The sequence below is a fragment of the Quercus robur genome, chromosome 8 (genome assembly GCF_932294415.1).
Source record: "Quercus robur chromosome 8, dhQueRobu3.1, whole genome shotgun sequence".
Classification (NCBI taxonomy): Eukaryota; Viridiplantae; Streptophyta; class Magnoliopsida; order Fagales; family Fagaceae; genus Quercus; species Quercus robur.
The window spans coordinates 56,301,520-56,325,229 of NC_065541.1; the positions used below are offsets into that span (position 1 = coordinate 56,301,520).

At 32.2% G+C, this 23,710-nt stretch overlaps 1 protein-coding gene across 2 annotated transcripts; it reads right to left on the minus strand.

The window, feature by feature from the left end:
• Window positions 1-16,949: 16,949 nt before the first annotated feature.
• Window positions 16,950-22,530, minus strand: LOC126697181 (glycine-rich RNA-binding protein RZ1C-like). Of its 2 annotated transcripts, none has more exons than XM_050394068.1 (4): window positions 22,304-22,530; window positions 22,046-22,185; window positions 17,543-18,039; window positions 16,950-17,311 (listed from the first exon to the last, which is right to left on the minus strand). In XM_050394068.1, the coding sequence occupies exons 2-4, from the start codon at window positions 22,154-22,156 to the stop codon at window positions 17,074-17,076; spliced, it is 846 nt and encodes a 281-aa protein (XP_050250025.1). In that variant the 5' UTR covers window positions 22,157-22,185; window positions 22,304-22,530; the 3' UTR covers window positions 16,950-17,073. The 2 variants fall into 2 exon arrangements, with proteins under 2 accessions (XP_050250025.1, XP_050250026.1); XM_050394069.1 differs by lacking the exon at window positions 22,304-22,530 and adding an exon at window positions 19,083-21,046 and having other exon boundaries at window positions 22,046-22,184.
• Window positions 22,531-23,710: the final 1,180 nt, after the last annotated feature.

The following is a 23,710-nucleotide window of genomic DNA, read 5'->3' on the forward strand; positions in this document are numbered from 1 at the left end:
TAAAATACTCTCATTAAAGACTTTCTAGTTGACTTGCATTGTATAGGAAAGATGGGTTGGAAAAACCGAAAAAGAAAGGATTATAAAAAACGTTTTTGAAAAGATTTCTTCCAATAGATATTTTCTCTAGACCGACGTACATTGTGTTACAGCGAAGAAATTGATGTATAAGCTGTCTTACAATCTTATCCAAAAGAAAATTCAAAATAACTCTACCTTTTACCGTGGAATGAAGATGAAGATGAAAATTACGTGGCTTAGGTTAAAAAATGGAATAAAAATTATGTTTGGTTTATTTTAGTACTTTTTTAATTGGAGATTTTTTTTATTTTAAATATATTATAGTAAGTGGTGATAGATTTTAATCTTCTTAAAATAAAAGAAATTTTCAATAAAAAAAAATAGTAAACCTAACCCCTAAAAATTACCAATGTCTCTGGAATTATCGTAGCTCGACAAGTTGGTAAGTGCTTTACCCCCCATCTATGATTGCGACTGCTTAAAAGTATGTTCATACCTATGGAAATTCAAGCCACCAATTTGGACATGTCTTTTACTTCCACTTGGCGATGTGTTTTCAATTTGCAATTTTGTTTCCTGCTTCTGTCCAAAATAAAAAGGCCAAAAATAAAGCCAGAAATGCTTCTCTTTTTCTTTTTTTCTTTTTTTTAAATAGTGAAGCTAGTATATGAATGAATCTTTTTTGATAGAATGCATCACGTATATTATCAAAAAGAAAAAGAAAAAAAGAATTCATCTCGTATGATATGCATATGTATAATTTTTTCTATTCCAATTGGTAAATAATATGTCTATATACATCATTGTTTCCAATTGTTTAGAGTTTAAATCTCTCTCATTCATTGTAATTTTGCAATTATATATCTAATTATAAAATGAAAAAAAAAATAGAAAGAAAAACTCTGTCCCATTCCCATATCAATAGCAGAATCAAGAATAGTAAACAGTATCAAATAATTGCAGATTAAATGAGCCCCTTTTCAAATTTTTACAATTCGTACGATGTTTACGTGTTTGATTCAAAACCTACAGCAACATAAATAATACAATATATCTTATATATCAACTTAAAATTAAATGCATGATATTGCATGCTTGTTTCTCAACAAAAAAGTTAAATGCATGAAATATTTCAAATAGAAGTTCATTGATTTGTTAGCCTCATCGTAAACAGCAATATCCATACCTTTAAAAAAAACACTCTAATAGGAATTTCGGAATTGGTAAGATGATTATTTATTTAATTATCTTCCTTCATTTTTTAATAGAAATGGAATGAAAGGATGAGATTGACTATAAGATGCGCAGATGGAGTCTTCTCGTTTATCAATGAAATCCGTTGTTTAGAGAAAACAAAAGGATTCATAGTTTTTTTTTTTTTCCTGGCTAGCTAAAGCCTAAAGTAATTAAGAAAGAAAAAAAATAGTATATTTGTTCTTGTATACATTAACAGAAAGTTCTTAATCAGTTACACTCAGAAAACAATGAAATAATGGTTCCTAATCTCTATTTTCATATTTATGTTGGACTTTGCTATAAATTTAATGAGTGAATCACACCATGAATGTAAGAAAAGGAAGCATGTACTTCAGGATTACTCTGTATTAATAATAGGGTCATGCTAACGAGTGCCCTTAGGATATTGGTTAATAATCCATTTTAAGAAAGTTTTGATAACACTTTTATGAGAAATGAAAAAAACTGTTAAAATATTAATTGATTTTTTTTTCTTTTCCCGTTAAAACTTTTTTTAAATGGATTGGGCATTCGTTAGAATTTCCCTTAATAATAAAAAAATTGTTTACTCATTGGTATTTATTGCTTACATTGATAAGAGCCTTTCTAAATTAATTACCCTACTTATCCAAAAAAATACTCTAAATTATCTTATCTTTGTTAGTGATTTTATTTTGAGTGATATTATATTATACAAATTTTACTATATAAAGATAGAAATGGATGTCACCAAAAAAAAAAAATCAAACATTCATTTATGAGATAATTGAAATCCATCAATTACATTCATTGACAAATCAGTTTGCAAAATCTATATGGTAAAGTTTCTAGTAGGATTAGGAGAGTTAGTGATATATATCCAGGACTAGATAAGGACAATGCATTCAGCAAGAAAGATATATCAGCTTTTTTTTTGGGAAGTTTTTAATTTTTTTTCTTTCTTTCTTGGGGTTTGTAGATAGGCTATTGCTTCAAAATATTGAAAAGTCCCGTGATTTTGATAAGAAGACCCAATAGATACTTTCCCCCTTCGATCTTCTCTCTGTTAGGATTTAGGAGCATATCACTCAATATGTAATTTCTGCCACGTGTAAAAGGTGGCTCAATTATAAATAATACAGGCCAATTCAAAAATGTCACCTAAGAAATTAAAAGCAAACTCAACAATTCTAAGTTGTAATGGATAATCAGTTCTAGTTCAATTGGTAAAATTTTTTGTCATTAAATAAAAAATCTAAAGATCTATTTTTAAAAATTTTTCTATGTCACACTAAAACTAGAGCATTCTCATCCGATTCCATCTAGTCCTTTAAACGGATGAAATGCAAAATACATAACCATGTTCATAAAAAACAATAAGCTACAATCATTGTCTAAAAATAGATACTATAGTTGATTTTACTGTTTTTTATGAATATGGTTATGTATTTTGCATTTCATCCAGTTTTAAAGGACTAGATGGAATTGGATGAGAATGCAAAATACATAACCATGTCCATAAAAAAAAGAGTAAAATCAACGATAGTAGCTTATGCATTTACCTTTTTTTTCCCCTTTTTTTATTAATTTTTTTTTTCTCTCTCTTTTGTCTTTTACTTGTGGGGTGTTAAAAATATTCTTCTAATATGATGATTATAAAATGAAGAATGAAATTTTCAATCACCTTCCCTCTACTTCCCTCTCCTCTCCCTACATTCAAACATCAAGGTAAAGATGAAAATTCCAACCATCTCCCTCTCCTCTCCTTTCCTTCCTCTCTATCCAAACATAGGGAAAAAATATATATAAATTTCCCATTATAAATGTCGTGCAACCAAAATATTGAATAATTGTTGCAAAGAAATAGCAATTCTGATACGAATCTATCATTGTGTGTTAAACATGCCCACATACTTTAATTTGGAGTTGTTGGGATAAATCCTCGTCTATGTGTGAATTAAATTAAATATAACTCAAGCAACAACAAAAAAATAGAAATCTATGAAAGCGAAAAATAAAATAAAAAATAAATAAATAAATAAAACCAACCAACCAACCAACCAAGAAAAACACCAAGAAATTACATGGAAAGCCCTCTAGTGTAGAGAGAAAAACCACGAGGCAAATCCGATCAATCCACTATAATAAAATAAAGATCACAACACTCAAGTTATACCCAAAACTTGAGTTTACAATAAATTGGTAAAATACAATAATATCTCTATGAACAAATACAACCTCATCACAAAATCTAATAGCAAGATCTTCCACTTTAAATACTTCAACTCTGTAATTGTAGAACCTAAATAATCGTCCTAAAAAAAACCCCCAATTTATCTTCCTTATGTGTCTTGAGTAAAAAAAAAAAATCACCTTTTCTTTTTTTCCCTCAGTACCGCACAAAATATTAATATTTTTCTTTCAGTCGGCTTCAAAACTGTGTTTCACTCTTCAGTCTCTCTAAGGGGCCGTTTGGTATAGGAGTTTAAACAAATGGTTCCAATTTTTAAATAACATTACATGCATTTTTGCACATTTTTTCACCCACACATATTTCCAAAAACTACAAATAACATCACTAGAACAATGTTACCAAACAGCCCCTAAATCTCGTTATCTACTAAACCCACGTACAAAGCTTTATATAAAAGCTTTCAAGCCACCTGACACTCCTATTTTAATTAGGAATAGGAGTTTTATTCATGCAAGCTAACTATTCCTTTTTCTATTACAATTAGAAGTCTTCAATGCTTGCATTCTCAATTGGACTGGACTCTTGGTGCAGCCGTGCACCCCAACAGGAGTGACCTTAATAAACATGGAATTACCCGAAATTGTACTGCCAAGATATATAGAAGATCGATCAACTTGATAAAGGAATCTATTCGTTATTATGATTGTTACTTAGAAAAGTCAGTTGCCTCTTATAACTGGCGACAACGACATTTGGAGACTTATAAGTCAGATTTATTGGGCATTGACTTTACTATGATCCTATCACTCTCGATCGATCTGAAAAAACAACATGCATAACCGTAATGAATTCTTAACGTAAGAAATTTTTATTTTTAGGAGTTTCTGTTTATAAGCAATTACAAATTCATGGGAAGAACCAATATTTGGTCATGACTCTAGAAAAAGCAGATTACTTCACCAATTTGCATACTTAAGGAAAACCTTTTAGCACAGCACGACAATGGAATTGATGATGTTGTCGTGAAAAACTTTGCTTCCACTCGTGACAAATCTGCGATGAAATGTCAGAAGAACACTTGCGAGTTTGGTGTATATTGGTGTTTGAGCAAAAACAAATTAATTTTTTTTTATGCTTGGTTTATCTTAATATTAATTGCAGGCAATTTGAAGTGATGGTTCAAGGTTACAATTTGAAGTGAAATCGGACTTAGTAAATTAAGAAACAGGTTCAAAAATGCCTCATTTAGGAAGACTGTCGAATTATAAGTAACAATGAAAAATGGGGCGAAAATATATGGCTTAGATTCCTAAAAAACCAAGTTCTAAATTTTGATTCTAAGTTATCTCCAATGTCTTCTCAAAAATAAATAAATAAATCAAAATCAAAATAAAAGTTATCTCAAATGCCATTGATTAGAAGTAATCTAATTCAAAAGGAATTGTTTTCCTTTCTAAGCAAACTAATTTAAAGTGAGCCAATTCAAAGTAAATTGAAGCAAATCATAGCGTGGATCATCTTACTTACACCAAATTAATTGAAAGCAAACATGATTCAAATCAAACAGAGTAAACAGCTTAATACTTGACTCAAACTTAAATTAACTTGATAACATAATACAAGGAAAACACTTTTACAAGCATAAATTCTTGGGCAAACCCTAAAAACTAGAAGATCTCATAAGAAACGAATTACTACTGATTTCTGAAACAATCTCAATAAATTCTCTGGTGTGCTCTTGCTTTGTAAAATAACTAAATAAGCCTCTATTTATACTTGAGACTTCAGCGATTATGGTTAATTATGCTTTTCACATGTTGTTTCTTTATTATGACTTATGCCATAACTCATTCACATTTCAAGTTGTGAGTGATGAAATTATGAACCCACCACTTTATCTCAATCATTCAAAACTCATCACATGAACAAATTGTAGCAAAAATTATACTACTTATTGTGGCCCTAAACTTTTTGTTCTTGAATTATTGGGGTTGGTTCCATGATTCCTTCTAACTACTTCAATATTCACCATGCCACATCACACATATCAGCATCCTAGGTGTTGCTTATGACTTTAATTATTTTATCAGGACTGCCACATAAATTTTACTTTTCCAATTGTATTTGTATGCTTCTTGCTGAGCTAGTTGTCACGTTCCGAGAGAATTTTATTTTAGTTCCAACACCTTTACTGGCATTAATTCAGGTTCAACCCTTGGCTTGTCCTGTGGGAAGAGACACCTTCCAAAACATGTGTCTTTTGCTAGTGCCCCATATTAAATTAATGCTCATATGCAAGGTTGACCACAGGCACATCATTTACCCTCTGGCCTTTATTTGTTGCTAGAAACGTCGATTGCATGCAATTAAATGAAAGGAGTTATTATTACAATTTTACATGCTGCAAATGCTGAAATGCACATCTATCCGGACTCTGAAGCACTTTGGTCAGCAAAAATGGCAAAATACCCCTTTTGTCCAAAAGTTCCAACAAAATATCCTTGTTTTGAAACTATTTAGGAAAATGCTTTTATTTTGAAACTCGATTTGACAAAAATCGAGTTACTTGAAAAAAACTACATGGAACTCAAGTTCCATATAGTCTTTTTTTTTTTTTTTTTAAGTTTAATTGCCTATAACTCAATTGTCTAAAAATCGGGTTTTTCATTGAAACTCGATTTTTAGAAAATCAAGTTTAAAACAGATGCATTTTTATAAATAGTTTAATAGCATGGGCATTTTGTTACATGTTTTGCACGAAATAGGTATATCCTCATTTTGGCCTACTTTGGTCTCAATTTTAAGACCGACTTTGGTCCGAAACAGATTTTGGGGGTGTTACAAAATTTTATAACATGTAGCCAATTTGGCCATTTAAATGGTTTGCAATTGTTTTTGTTAAAATAAATGGAAGAACTAGAAAATAATGTAGCAAGTGGAAGCAAGAGAGAAGAAAGAAAATTAGTACACATGAAAGTTACGTGGCTTGGTCTGATAACTTACATCTGCAATGTAAAGTCTTAATTAGGCCTACAACTTTACCGTATGTTGAAGTAAAGTACAAAGAACCTTAAGTAAGATATGCATACAGTCTAGTGTTTAGAGTAACTGAGGTTAAGTGTTAGATGGGTTTTACACTAAATTAGACCTCTTGGGCCTTACATCACAATAATATAAATATATAATCCGTTATCTCTAACAAATATTATCTCTAACAGTTTTAATTTTTGGAATCCCAATAATTATTAAATTGTACCAAGCACTATGAAAAAGTTTTTAGATTACAAGATTCAAACACCCATTAAAAATTAATGTTCATTTGCAAAGATAGAAGAATCAATAGAGACTTGGTTTTGACATCGATCCGTAGGACCGTAGATTCTCTTATTCTCTATCTTCCAACAAGAATATTTATTGATAGTAAACTTTCTTTCTTTCTTTCTTTCTTTCTTTCTTAACTTAAAATGAGTAGGAAATAGGGAAGTTCCTAGCTCTCTAAAATTAAGGGAGATCGGACAAGAGAGCAACAAGATTCTTAGGCTAAACTCTAATACTTAATATTTATGTTACTAATTAATTTTAATAGAAATATCATGTAAATGTTTATTAAAGTTGCTCAATGTATAGAGGTGGAATTAGGTAAGATGCTTCCCTCTAGTTCAGGGAAATGCTGGGAGGGAAAGGTTGGGTGGGGGGTATCTCTACTCTCTACTCTCTAGTTGACTATTTAAAATCATATTTTGATCAGTACCAAAAAATAAAAAATAAAAAATAAAAAATCTTTAAAATCCTATAGTAACCATGAAAATTAACATCTATCTATACTGTTAATAAGAAGATTCCTCACTTTCGACTAAACTTTTATGTGATTTAGAAATACTCCTAAATCCTATATTTAACAAGGAAAAAACTTGAGGACAACCCGACAAAAATATATTTCCAATTCCACTAAAAATACCTACAAAATAGGATATTCTCTTACCATCCATGTCTTCAAAATAAACTTATCAAAAAAAATTATTAAAAAAAAAATCATGATACTAAACCCAAAAAAAGCCTCATTGCACGCACAAAATGCGTGTGATGAGGCTAGTATGAAATATAAGGCAATGATGATGCATATATTATTACAAAAGCTGTCATGTTGCCTCTCCCAAGTCCCACCCCACCAAACACGGCTTTCTTATTTTTCTCACTGATCAACTTGCATGCAAGATATAGTCTCAACTTGGAATGAAAATCCTCACAACTTGCATAGCGCATGCTAGCTCCCCCATCTTTCAGCCAAAATTTTGTGGGGAGGGCACATATATTCACATTTATTGTAGTCAATACTTCAGTTCCTCAAACACTATGCTTCTCTGTCAATAAACATGCATCTAATAATGTGGTGCATGTATATAGGCATGTATGGTTTCCTTTGTGTTTGATCCAAGTCAAGGTACAGCTTGCAGTAAATATGTTACAACTAGTATCAGTATGGTATGTATACACTTGGTGAAGGTACATATAAAGATGGTTATAATCTAGCTTTACTCGATGCCCTTTGTCTAGTTTTAGAGATTAGTATATTTGGATATTAGTTCTCCCGATCTCCAATTGTAACGTGACAGGAGTTTTGCTTAGATATATGTGTGTATACATTACATATAAAATAAGATAGGAAGCAGATCATCATATATTATTAATTCAAACAGTTGTTCGCACAAGTTGGAACTTCAAAAAAAAAAAAAGCATCTTCTCTCATCATATATACCTGCATATATATTAATAGAGATTGGAGGGGCCATGTAGCTCATGATTTTTGTTTTTAAGTAAATTAATTAAAAAGGGTTTCCAGAAAATGGAGAAATAATTAACGACAAGAAAGTAGAAGAATGAAAAGAATGTGTAACATAGTAATTTCCTACTGATGACTCGATGACAATTAGAGCCTCTTTGGGGTGTTAAGCAAGTTTCATCTTATTTGAGTTTTTAACTTCTGTTTGGTACTATATATAGGTCTCATTACACTTTTTGGTGTTATTTATAAGTTTCATTCAACAAAAAGTTTTCAATTTCAATTAAATAACTTGTTCCCAAATAAACCCTTAATATTTGTCATCTGATCATAACCAGAAAACGACATGTCAATTGGTTTGTAAATATGAATAGTTAGGCTTGAAAGACTTCTAGTTAAAGAGGTTGTGGAAAATTCTTTTGGCACTCAATTAATACACACTTTTCTTTTCTTTTTTTCTTGTCTTTTTTAGTGTGCCACGTTTATCTAATCTAAATTGTTCATCTATCATTCTAGATGCTTCTTCACAATATGATGTTGTTTTAGTGTTTTAAATTTCTTAGATTACAAAATCTAGAAAACTAATATAAACTTTTTTTTAAGTTTTGAAATTGATTTGGTTTTCAAATTGATGGACGAATACGTAGAAAATAAAACAAAACAAAAATATTTAACAAAATTCAAGTAAGCTACTCCTCTTGGAAATCTGGATTTTTGTGGAAATGTAAGCTACAATATTTGACTTTTGTAGTTATGAATAGTCAATATTAGGTTTCATAATGTTCACTTCTTTTTGATAATGATTGAATAAAAATTTATTAAAACAGTTATTTTGGATTTTTGTATTTATATATTTTTAATGTTGAATGTATAACAATTTAGTTTTTAATTTTATATATTTCTTTTTCTTCAGCTTCCATTAACGAAATGAGTCAAATTTCAAACTGCAAAAACATCAGTTTATCAAAGAGCACATCTTCTTCACGACTTCGATTGATAGTGTGTTTATCATTTTTAAAATAGCTGAATAGGCCAAGCTTTGCTCAAAGAAGATAATTAGGTTATTCTGAGTTATGGCATTTCATGCATCACCAAGACAGTTACCGCTAAGCACTAAACTAAATGATTGTAATATAAGAGGTCTGGTTCATGTGACTTGTTCCCATTAAAAAAAAAAAAAAATCTCTAAACTAATTTGAAGAAAAATTTTTCAAATTTTTCATATATCTCTTTTTTTTGTGTGAATTTTTCATATATTTCTTTTTTCGTTCAAATTGGATATTATTTATTATTCGATCAATAAATTTATTTTTTATACACAATTTTAAATCATAAAAATTTGAAATTTTAACATTTGTTTGATGAGATAGCATTTGATATTTGATCTTCTTGAAATTTTACATGCATGAAGAATATAATAAAAACATGCAATCTAACGGTTAAATTTTCAAAATTTACACTCAATATAGAGATATATAGGGAGTTTGTAGAGTTTCTCTCCAAACTAGTTTGGAGAGAAACTTTTCAAACTTCTCATATATCTCTTATTTTGTGTGAATTTTGAAAATCTAACTTTTGAATTTTATGTTCCTTATGTTCTTAACATAAATATCAAATTTCGTTTAAATTGGATATTTTTTATTATTCAATCAATAAACTTATTTTTTATACACAATTTTAGATCATAAAAATTTGAAATTTTAACATTTGTTTGATGAGATAACAATTGATATTTGATCTTCTTGAAATTTTACATGCATGAAGAATATAATAAGAACATGTCATCTAACGGTTAGATTTTTAAAATTCACACTCAATATAGAGATATATGGGAATACCCAGGAAAGCGATACATACTTAGAAAAAACAAATAGACTTTTTATTTTTTGAGAAGAAAAAAACAAAGAGACTTGGATGGGGATACCCAGGAACGATAAATTATACGTATAAAATGTTAGTTGGTCTAAATATTAATTTGGAGATTAACGTAAATAAATAAAGAATTAATAAAGAGAGGAAGGGAATCTAGAGAGTAGAGATACAGTGATATATATATATATATATATATAACTTTAAAAATAAAAATAAAAATAAACTGTGTTAACTTTCTTTTTCTTTTTTTGAGGGGAAACCTGTGTTAACTTAATTAACATTATCCTCCTTTTATTTCTTAAAAAAATATGAAACAAAAAAAAAAAAAAAAAAAAAAAAAAAAAAAAAAAACTGAATCTAACCAGAAAATAAATTTTTTAATTTGGTACCGGTGATTTTTTTTTCTCACGTATAAATTTAGTTTCTAATTTTTTAATTAAAAATATGCCACGTCATTATAAAAAAAAAATAAAAAAAATAAAAAATAAAAAAAAAGTCAAGTCATTATTTCATTAGTCACGTGAGTAACACCGTTAACAAACGTTAGTAAAATTACCAAATCAACTCAGTTTTAAAATTTAAGGGACTAATTGTGCTCGCTTCAAAATTGAGAGACCAATTACGCACTCAGAGTAAACTTCAAGGACCAATAATATAGTTTCACCCAAAAAAATTGTTGATTTTTTGAACTAATTTCTCGGCGGCAACATATGATTTATTAGCAATAGCATACGTGAATGAGACCTTGCAAGAGGCACAAAACGATACAAAGCTCCCTGATGATAGGCTAGCCAGCCCTTCATTACTTTGACCCATTATATTATTATCTCTTTTCACTGACAGATTCCAATCAGTCGAAGTTACCGTGAAACTTGTTAAAGTATTCACGAAATAAAATACTTGTTAGCAAGGTTTTAATACTACTTTTATAAGATATATAAAAAATTGTCAAACAAATTAGTTGTTTTTTTCACTGATTGATAGGCTAGCCAGCCCTTCATGACTTTGACCCATTATATTATTATCTCTTTTCACTTATAGATTCCAATCAGTGGAAGTTACTGTGAAACTTATTAAAGTATTCACGAAATAAAATACTTTTTAGTAAGGTTTTAATACCAATTTTATAAAGTAAAGTATTCAGTCGAAGTTACTGATTCCCGGATAGGCTAGCCAGCCCTTGAGGTCTTTGTCCCAATATATAATAATAGTTGAAGATATTTTAAAACTTATTAAAGTATCCACTCAATAAAGAAGTTTTTAAGGCATTTATTAATACTCTATTTTTATTATAAAAATAATAATACAACTTTTATAGAAAATATATTTTAAAAAAATTGTCAAACAAATCGGTAGCTATTTTTCTTTCTAAAATTTTTCAAAAAACATTTCTTAAACAAATGACCTTAGAACATCCGACCATCAACAATATTAAATTGCAAATAATATTGTTTTTGTCTTTAAGTTCCTGGTTTAATTTAATCATAAATATTGTCAAACCCTGACTTTCAAAGCATCCAGAAGACGCCCACAAAATTAATTTACACTCAGTTTGGTTGGGATTTTATAGAATATAGTTGGTCATAATTGTACCCCAAAAAAAAAATTTATAAAAGAAACGAAAATGTCATGATCATGAATCTCTCTCCAATTCAACAGTATGAAAGATGATTTTTATAATAACAATACTACTCCCTGGGAAGTCGGCAACGTGCATTTTGATTTAAGCGTCGCTGTTGCCGTTACCACTAGAACTATACTTGTCTTACTATATGATTTAGTTGTTTGGGTCAACGCCTCTCTCTCTCTCTCTAGAAAATTAGAGCGTCATCTGTTAGTAATAATAAAATGTCATCAGGGGCCACACTACGTAGGCCATACATTTTGCCTACTTGCACAAGGCAGCCAAAGTTCACACTATCATATTGACATTGCTAACTGTGACATCTCACATCTTTGAATATTCTTTTTTTTTTTTTAGGTAAGAAAATTCTATGTTTATATTGTAATTTGCAACATAACTTTCATGCTAAACACACACACAAAAAGTGACAAATATTGTATCGTACATATTTGCAAAAAAAAAAAAAAATGTATAATATTTTTCATTTTTACAAATATATATAATATTTATCACTTTTTTAAGTATTTAGAATGTAAGTTTACATTGCAAATAAATAATAAGAGAAAAAAGAGGTGGGATCCAAGAATTGTTAGTTCCAATCATATCTAGTCTCATAAACCTAAAAATATGATAACATTATTACCTAATTATTGCTTGATCTTCTGAATATTTTACTATAAGAGAATAAGAATCATTTTCATACTAATTTTGTAAAAGAAAATTCATCAGGGAAAAGCATTTGGACAGAATCCTTGATGTCAATTTTAAGATCTTAGCTTTTTTCTTTTGCTTTTTAATCCCATTAAGTAAGCAATTAATTAAAAGGTGTAATTTTCAGAGTCTCTATGATAAGGTGGACAGAATTTGACATTTGCAACCCCAAAAAAATAAAAAGTGAAAAGAGAGATTCTTTTCATTATACCTTCCTTCCTAACTAAAACAATTTGTTGGAATTCCACTCACATAGTCATAAAAGATTGCAACACTTCATCTTTTTGGCAATAAAGCCAAAGTTTTATTTCCACACATTTCTCTTTCTCATTATGCATGAACTCTTGCTAGTCAACAACCCAACAGTTCGGGCATCCTTAAATTTCCACAGTTTATTAGAAAAAACCAAAGTGTCAGACTTAGAAAACAAACATGGAAATTAATCAGTCTTCTTTAAAAGCCATGGATGACATGACAAAGTAAGTCAAGCACTCAAATTGTATTTTCATTGTTCCCACGCAAGCAATAAATCTCAGTGATCGTGTTCACATAAAAAAGAACAAGGGGCAAAGACAAAGAAACAGCCCACGTGCATTTTCACAATCTTCATTGAAATTCAATTAATGGATTATTAATAGTCAATACTTTGAGTCGAAAGGTATACTCTGTTTAGTTCCATTCTAGGTGCCGTAAAGATAGAACCATTAGAAAGTTGAAGACGAAATATATTTATGACCTTTCCATGAATATGATTTGGATAATATTTGCAAATTATGTGTATTCAAATCAAGTCAAGCTGTGGAATTATATGTAAACCCTATACACGTGTTTTGATTTTTGATCAACCTATTTGACTATCTAATCTAATATTAATAGAAAAACATATTCGGGACTATTACTTCTAAGACCATAAACTAATCTACAATTTTTGCTACAACTATTCATATGACTATAGTCTATACACATGTTTTGATTTTTGATCAGCTTATTTAACTGCCTAATATTAATAGAAAAATAGATTCGAGACTATTAGTTCTAGGATCACAAACTAATTTACAACTTTTGCAATAACTATCCATACGATAGATTGTAACTAACAACCTGTCACTTTTATATGAACTACTACTCACAGTTAAACACACAAATAATTGTGAAAAAATTTGTAAGTTAGTTTGTGTTCCTAAAATTTTTGCATCGTATATGCATAAGACCAGTGACATTCAAAATTCCATAAATATCATGATTGGTATACGGTACAAATGATTTTAATGATAAAAGTATCATATATATTAAAATAATGTTTACCAATTACAACTTCCCAACTCACCTAATAAAACAAATTTGTAAGATTTTCCCTTTGACATTGCTGATATATTATCTGAGTTCTGACCAACTTTAAGTGCAGAATATGAATATATGACTAAGTTCAACTGGCTCTAATTCAATTATGAGTTTATGACGTAAAGACGATATAAACATTACGACATGAACATGATTACTCTTTTTCAATATAGTAGTGCTAGGAAAACATAAATTGAAACAATTTTATACCACAACTCGTCACGTAGTGAGTTGTAATTGGTAAAAGTATGTCCCCACATGGCCCATCATCACATTTTTTTCCAATCACAACTCGCCACATGGCGAGTTGTGGCACAAAATTATTCTAATTTATGTGTCTCTAACCCTACTTTTTTAAGTAATAACAATAGTTTGCAATCAAGAATAAATAAATAAATAAATAAAAATCATAAATGATTAGACTATATTGAAGAATTCTCTTTTGAGGTGAGCTTGTGGGGCCCTTTTTTAGGATAGTCCCCCCTAGACCAAACTCAGCATTAAGTCTTGGGTTGCTAAAAATAAAGGCATGGAGTGAATAAAATGTTGAATGGGTGAACTGGACTCAGTTTACCACGCCCTACTTGGGCCGTTATACCAAATCGATCTGTGCACAAGTCACAAAGAACTCCAAAAGATAAATATAGGACAAATATAAATAACATGTACACAATATTTTATGAAAGTCAAGAGAGAACAGTAATTTAAACAAGTGTAAAATACTTCAATGAGTTTTATTTAATTAAGTCAAGTATTTGAGTACATTAAGCCATTTTCAAAAGATACTCTACAAAGCCCATAAGTCTCAAAGGTCACAGATTTAGTTAGCCCCTTTTTGGATTCACAAGGCTTGTGAGATTTGAGCCCTTGGATCAACGTAGCTCCTTGAATATCACCAAAAGACTTTTTACAATGTTTTCTTTCTCTATGTGAACTTGACCTAAGTTTTAAAACCCCTTTGGTACTTTCTGAGTTCTTTTCTCTTTATTGTGTATATTATCTTTCTTCTTTTTTTTGCTTCTTAACTTGTTCTTCGAGTGACTGCCTTCTCCTTTTATATTGGTCTTGGAAGGCTTGAAATTACCATTTGCGCTCCCCTACCTTGGTATTGGAGTTAGTCTCTTTGATCTAAAACTTGGTGGCTGTTCTTTCCTCTTACTTTGTCTTTTTGGGAACCCATGTCTAAAAGTGTCATGGTTGTTTTTCCCTTCATAGAAGGCATCTTCTAAGGTTAGTCAGATCCCTTTTGAGGTTAATGAGGTAGAACTTATTTTCAAAGCTTTAAAAGGGACACTGAGAAAGTTCTCTTGTCTTGATTGTGGAGGGAATGTGCAAACTGGCACAGTGAGGAGGAAGTATATCGTAAGTTAAGATGCGTTTGAAAGAAAGTTGCAAAGTAGCATCTCGAGTTTCATAAACTCGATTTCAATCTAAAACTCAAGGGTTAAAAACTCGATTCCCACTTGGTGAGTTGTCAATATAATGCCACATAGATCTCGAGTCTAAAAGACTCGATTTTGTACTTGAAAAACATCAAATCTGAAGAAGAATAGAGGAAGAACGATTTGAAGAGGCACAATCTGATCTGAAGAGGAAGAACGAAGAGGCGATTTGAAGAGGCACGATCTAATCTAAAGAACAAAAAGACGATTTGAAGAGGCATGATCTGGTCTTCAGATCTGCCGTCGAAGAACAAAGAAGAAGAAGGAAAAATGATCTGACAAAGATGAAGAAACCCAGCAGATGAAGAAAACTAGGAAGATGAAGAAACCCAGAACGAAGAACGACGAAGAACATAGATGATGAACGCTGGGTCTGAAAATGGTGAAATTCGAGTCTTTAAAACTCGAGTTCCACGTGGATTTAGCTACCAGCCCTTGCAAATCAAGACTTAAAAACTCGATTTTTATCTTATAACTCGAGTTTTAGACACTCGAGATGCTATTTTTCAACATTGTTTTGCAATGTGACAACTTACTAAATTTTTGGATATTTAATGTTATTTGGAAAAAAAATTCCTTGATTGTGGCTTTTCCTAGTTGGGCCTTTTCTTGAAAATAGTATAGATTCTTCTTCAAGATTGATGAACTCGAAAAGTCTTTAAGCACCCTTCCTCTTTTCCCATGTTTTCTCTGGCCGAGATTCCTCGAACTCTTCACGTTGAATTTCGAACTTCAAAACCTATTGAGGGCATCATAAGTTCCTTTCATCTTTTCCTCTTCTCCAAGGAACTCAATTGTGATGGGCTTTTCCAGGGTTCCCTCAGTTTTCTTGATGGGCTTTTCTCGAGGACCCCTTTCTTGATCTGCTTCTCGAACAAGGCTTTTCATCACTTATTTGCTTTCTTTTGACATTGGGCCTTCTTATCACTCCATCCTTTACTTCCCTAATTGAATTCTTCTTCTTTTTGCAGGAACACATATTAAGCCTTGGGTCCTTTGATTCCTTCAGGCCCATAGTCTAGTCCCTCAGACTGGGCTTTTTGCAGGAACACAAAACTTCGATTTATTCTCCTACTCCTTATAATTAATTAATAGGAATATGTTGATTACAAACCCTCCTGCAAATCTTCTCCTGTACACTAGTGACTAACAGACGCAAGAAATTGCCGTTGACAACATAATATATACCGAAGGGAAATTTGCCGTGAAAGCCCCATGATTGACCAAAATTTTACCTTCCTCCATTTCATTACTATATATTCTTTCTTTTTATTTTCTCATTTCCTTTCTTTTTACGATAAGTAAAATATTTTATTAATAAATTAGAATGCAAATACAGGACCTATATATACTAGGATTACATCACAACTAAGCTTGGAGATTGCATAGATTTAACAGCACTAATAAATTAGAAACAGCAAACAATTCTGTTGCTTATGTCCACTCAAGTAAAATTTTAAGGAATTGCCGTTTCAGATCTGGAATATCCCATTCACACCCCTAGGTTCTAGCATTTATTTCCCTCCCAATGCACCACTTTCCATATTTCGGTTTTGACAGACAGTTGAGAACTGAAAAGCTCCCCGAAGTTGTTTACCTCTCATATCTTAAAGATCTGATAACAGTTTTCCCTTTCACATATTTGAAAGATCTCATTTAGTGCTTTTGCCTAATCAAAAATGGAGAATGGACATTAAGCATTCATGAAGTTTTATACAGGGGAAAAGGATGTTTATCGGACAAAAGCCAAGATAAAAGTAAATGCATTAAACCATTGGTTCATCCCAATTGCGGCATTCTACATAACTGAAAACCAAGCACCTACCAGAGTTTATACACCTAAAAGTTCCAAAAGAAAAATAACTACGAACATTTAGTAGCGGTCAATGGAAGATGGGCGCCCAGCCCTGTCAGTGCGGTCATAAGGACCCGACCTGTTCCTGTAACTTCTTCCCTCATTCCGTGCTGGTCCTCCATTTCCATACCTATTGCCACCCCCTCTTGGGCCACCATCCCTATCATAGGCTCTGTCCTTGCCATAACCATTCTGGGGATAACGATCTGAACCTCCATACCTATCACTCGCAATGCGGTCTCCACCAGGCACATACCTGCATGGTAATAAGTTAAAAACCATCCATATCAAGGCTCTAAATAGGATAATTGAAATCTAATGGGCATTTGTTCCACCAATGTTCACAATTAGAATATCCAAAACTATTCCAAAAATATATATAAATGGCCACCATCACCATAACAAGGACCATACAAAATGCATAAAGCACTACTTCAGTTACTGTTCTAACTGTTTTAACAATTGTCTTGTCTTAAAACTAGGATACCTGTCACCAACATGGCGATCACGGCTGCCATATTTGTTGTCTCTGCTGTCAAAACGATCCCTATCTCCATGGCGACCTCCATCATAACGGTCATCCATATAGCGATCACGTTCTCCCCCAAAACGATTCCCACGGCCACCAGCCCCTCCAAACCTAGAACGTGAAGAAAATGAACCTCCACCCCCACCGCGGTCACCACCTGTTAAAGGGCAGTCCCTCGCCCAATGACCTGGGCGCCCACACTTGAAACAATCATCTTGCCCAGTAGACCTATCTCCTCCTCCATAGCTTCCCCTGCCACTAGATGAGTAGCCTCCTCCCCTATAGCCATGGTCTAAATCCTCCCCCATTTTGGGTTGGGCCTTATTCACTGAGATAACCCGATCCCCAAGCTCCCGTCCATGCATATCCCTGATTGCATCTTCCATTCCCCGACGATCTGCAAACGTAATGAACCCAAATCCACGAGGGCGGCCTGTATCTCTTTCCAACATGATCTACATAAACAGACCGTAATGAGCTCATGCCAGTTTTATGCAATTGATTTTTTAGTGCTGCTTAATGCAATTGATTGATATCAGCTGCATAAAGCAATACTAAAAATTCAGAACAACTATTTAAAGAACACAGTTGCAACAAATGATGAGCTAGCAATCAAGCCAAACATGACCTTGTGTACTACAGCTTAAGCTAAAAAATAATTTACTTAAGAAATGCATATGGACTACCCCCTCCAAAAAACAACTGGAACTTCATAGCTATAAACCTAAAGCAAACCCTGAAGAAAAGAACTGGCACTTCATATAAGTGACCAAAGTGTCCAAGAGCCTTGTGGCCGCTCAATGGCACTACCCAGCTCTTCTCATGGGGAGAACCTAAAGCATTTCAGGCAATATCTTTTGTCAGTACTAATCCTTAAAGTTTTCAATTAATCACAAAACTGAGGAAAAGATAATGCCAATTGCAAAGGAATTGATGATTATATAAAAGAAATGGATTTGAGAATACCAACCTCAAATACAACTGGTACTGTAGATAATATATAAAAGGGCACTATGTAGAAGTATTAACACCAACTTTTAAAAGAAAGAAAAGGGCATTAAGATACAAACTTATAAGGTAAGGCTGCTCAATCTCCAACCCCATACATACATCAAGGTCAAGTCGGTGACCATAAATTCATAATAAGCTAACGGAAAAACTAGAAGACAATACAAACCCATTGAAATTGACCTAATAGCTGATATCACTTATTTGGTTTAGTGCATGATTAGTGGTAAACCATCATGAAGCAAATCCTTTTTCTTTTCTTTTCTGATAATGGCAAACCATAAAGAAGCAATATTCAAAATACTATGAAACGATATGAAATGAAATGCAAATCTATTTCAGATTTCTATGGGAAACAGAAATAATAAAATTTAGAATTATAATTCATCAACTAAAAATAATAGGAAATAAAGAAGTAAATTCAACAACAAGATCAGCATAAAAATTAGACAAAATGGGAAGAAGCTCAAAACTAAAGCAGATAACTTACTTTTTCTTTGCCATTATGGATAAGGCAATGCAATGTGTTTCATATTGCAAAGAATTCTTAAACAAACCAGAAGAATCTGCCAGATGGTACATGTCTGTCATCTGACAATATATGAGACTCCAACCTCAAATTTTTCACAGAATCTGAGAGACCAGTTGCAGCATAAACTGGTATCTCTCTTAATGCACCATGTGGTCAAGAAGTACATGTAAACACTCTAAAATTGTTACAACATCCCACTTAATCTGGTCAGAAGTCAAAGCATTCTATCGGATACGATATCCCAATCAAGAAGTCATTATTTTCAACAACAAATATCGGAACAAGAAAACAATGCGGGTACCCATCTACTGGTAACAAAAAGGAATCTCTTCCAGAACCAAACTTTTCATGGACATCAGGCAGTGTAAATCCCCATAAAACATTTCTTGCAACTATGAGTTTTCCCAAGTACAGCATAAACAATACCTACAATAAGGATATAACCAATTGATAGTCTTCATTTGGGAGACTACATCCTAGCTTTTTCCATAATTCTGCCACCTTCTTCAGCGGTTCTACCAGGAAAGAAAAATGATTGCAATAATCAGGCAGATACATTGTCAAAAGCGGCGCTAACTATACATCTCTTCCAACTGATAACTTGACATGGAACAAATCTAACACCAGAAAACAGAGCCTACCACTACCATAAAAACTTTCAGTCGGCATGCCAACAGAAGTACAAGATCTCTGTGCCCTTGGGTAGAATATTGGCGCAGAGTTGGAGGGAATAGATGAAATGATCTGTGATACCAGCTGTGAGTACCCAGACTCCAAACTTAAACAGATTCAGCATCCCAGGCAGTCAAAAGGAGACGCACTACACTCCAAAATTTTTGAATTCAGATAATGAATCCAGTCATCCAACCATTACTACCATGTTTTAAAACATCAAGATTTAGTCTAGATGTGAATGCATTTCAGGCACCTGAGCAGTCCAGCCGAGATCAGTAAACGAGGATGATTGTAATATGTTAAGTCAACTTACAGATAGTCTAAAGCTGCCCAGTACTAAAATGAACAAGGAAAAACTAAAATTGGTGGTTCAAGGGCTCTTGAAGAGAATGGTATAACTTAAAATGGTTTAGACAGTTAAAACAAAGGTTCAATGGATCCACACAACCCAAGCCAAGCACAAATGGCAACCATGAATTTGCCAACTAAAACCAGAGACATTAACTTAATTGTAACAGCAAATACATATGCCAAACCAAACAGAACCTCAAGAGAATAAGGCTCAAAAACAGGAACCTTGTACCCCATGAGCCCGCTGCACTAGAAGATGGGAGTATCTCATTGCCATCAAATATAGTAGCTATGTCAGAAAAACTGCAGCATTGTGTATTATGTAACTAAAGTTTCAGAATCATAGAACCATTGCAGATGCAACCTCACTCAAATTATAGTCAATATCAAAGGTGACATATCTCTTTGATTCTCTGACACAGAAATCAAACTGACATGGATCGTCATTGATTTAAATCCACAAACAAGAATAAGGACACAGTATCCAGCTGAAAAACTTGTGTTCCTCACATAACCTTATATATTCAAGTTTTAGCCTTACTAGTGTAAGGACAGCCAATTAATAAACAAGACGCATCTCCTTTCAGTCTGTCTAAAACAAAAAAGCAAAATTCTTCAAGCAAATGAATAAAGGTATCACTTGATCAAACAACTATCATTTTTCGACCTTCACAACCTCAGCCACAAAATCCAGAAAGAACATCAGTAAGCTCTTCAACAGTACTTCTCATGGTCTGCTAGATCATGTTTGTGTTGATTTGTTGGCCAGTTTTTACTCCAACTTACCCATTTCAAATTTATGAGATTATCTTATAGATCCCAACCACATTTCCAAACACTGTCTTTCATGTGAGTAGTTCCTCGGTTGACAATTTTTTTACAACAACCTGCTTAATCTAATCAAAAAATGACATTCAGGTTAAGCAACTTGAATGCAAACCACTCTGACCAGAACATCTTTAAAAAGATCCATCTACAAGATCTCAAAAGAATGTGACCACCATTACCCAAAATAATTAATATTATGAAAAGACCGAAGGAATTTTAATCTATTAGAAAAGAAAACAACAATAATATCAAAAATTAATGACAGCCACTAATAAAAGTAAGGGTAATTTCAGGCATAGGCATATGAATCATGTTTCAATTTAGTGAGAACAGGAATAAACAACCTGACATCTTTTCTTAACTAACTATTCCCTAATCATTCTTCTTAAAAGCATGAACATATAAGGTTCAGAACAAGAATCAACAGGATTTAATTTCCGGCACTCGCAAATTTGATGTCCCAATGGAGTTCTTAATTTGCACTTCGAACAAAATCCATCAATTTCAAAACAAATGCTTCTAAATAAATTTTTTTTTTTTTAAATTCAATTTCAAAAATTATTATATGATATAACTTAAATTCTTTGTTGAAAGATGTTTAAACTACCAGAACAGCACGTCCATAACGTGGTTTATTCTTAAAATAGTGCTTTTGCAAGAACGCAACCTAGCTGAATTTCTTCTTGATTTGCTTAATGCCACAGGACTAATGCCTCAAACTACCTAAAAACAAATCAAACACGAGCGTAATTTCACAGACAAGATACTTCACTTGTCAAGTCATGGCTGAGCACGACGCGAAGAAACATAATACATATGCATTGGTTCATTCTAATGTGATTTAACCAATGTGAAGAATCACAAATCACTATGTTTTTATTATTATTTTATTTTTTCCAGGTTTTCACAAGCATACCAGTGTAAAGTAATACATTGTTTTTTTCCATATTTGGCTAATAGAACACCAGACTGAAATTCCAAAACCTAGTTTTCTTTTCATTTTCCTTAATTTTCTTGGCAACCAAACAGAGCAGGAACAGCAATGAAATGAAGAGAGAGAATCTTACCTGACATTCAACGATTTTGCCGAAGCGATCGAAAGCGTGGTGGAGCTGTCGCTCCGTGACGTTCCACGACAAACCTCCAACAAATATTCGGTTCTCTTCCTTCCCAGCCATCACTCTCTCTCACACACACACACAATTTTCTGCGCACAAATAAGAAACAGTGAGTGACAATTCAAACAAAATTTTTTTTTAAAAAAAACCCTAAGTTCTGTTTGTTTCCTAAGAAAAAATAAGAAAAAGAAAGGGAATAGTGCGTACCTAGGGTATGAATTTTTGTGTTAGAAAAAAATTAAAAGTGGAAGACTTGCTCTCTGTATATCGTAATGTAAAGAAACTTTTGGAGTATTTTAGGGTTTTGAATGAAACCTAGACTATACGGAGAGGATGTAGTGGATTGGGTTCCGCTGTTTTTGTTGTACCTTTGAAATTTTCACTTGATTTTTGGTGATTTGGCAATTTTTAAGGTACAACCGGTGGAAAATCGAACCACAGGAATTGCAGTCTTTCCAGTTAGCTAGGTCCGTTTGTAGAGAAGGTCGGAGGTATTAGTGGGTTTAATCGCTTTTTGGGTTCTTCATCGGCCCAATTTATTTCCTCAATACGTTGGGCCTTTTTTTGGACATTCTTTATTTTATTGGGTACTGAAATAATATGGACTGGATAAAAATTTAGCTAAAATATCTTCAATGCATTAGGTTTTCCTATTAAATAATTTAAATTAAAAAAAATTTTTTTTTTTTTGAAAAAGGAAAACCAAGTTATATTGACCAATAAAATACGTAGTATCTAAGGTGCAGTATCTGAGGGATTGTATGTTTCTACGTAAATGAACAGAAAGTAGGATGTTTACTTTGCTTTGAGGGGGCTAAATGTTATTTCTTGTCCAACTTTGTAGGTGATGGACAAGCAACACTAATCTGACAATTGACTGAGGTGTCAAACACCTCATGTGGCTAATGGTGTTTATGAAATTTAATCCTTAAAATTTTCTTAAAATTTCTAACTTTATTTTATTTAAATATATTTTTCTCTCTCTCAAAATAAATAACAATAATTTTTTTTTTTTTTTTTCTATCTTCCATTGGCGCCTTTCACAGCATTACCACCACACCATAGAGGCACACCAAGGTCAAACTAGCATTTGCTCCCAAATCCCAAACCCAACTTGAAAACCAAACGCAACTAGGTTTCTTATTAAACCCAAACCCGTAAAGTCCACACCCATCAAACCTAACCTTTTAAACCTAAAACCATAACCTTATCTATCTAAGCCTATATCCCAAACCAAAAATTTTAAACCCAAACCCATATCCCATACTTCATTATCCCACTTGCCCCTAGGGTCGTAAATGAATCAAATTGATTCACTGTTCATAGACATCTTGGATTTGACTTGATAAAAAAAGCTCATTAATATTTATTTGTTTATAAACAAGCAAAATTTAAGCTTTAGTTTTATGCTAGTTTAATAAACAAGCCGAGCTTGAGTAAAAAAAAAAAATTATTCATGAACAAGCTCGTGAACATTAAACCTTGATACAAAACAAGTTGAACTTAAACTTATTTATGGGTTTGATAATAAGATTGATATGAGTTGGACTAATAAACTCATATCTTTCTAAGAGTTTAATTAAGTTGAGACTACTCATCCAAACAAAACAAGTT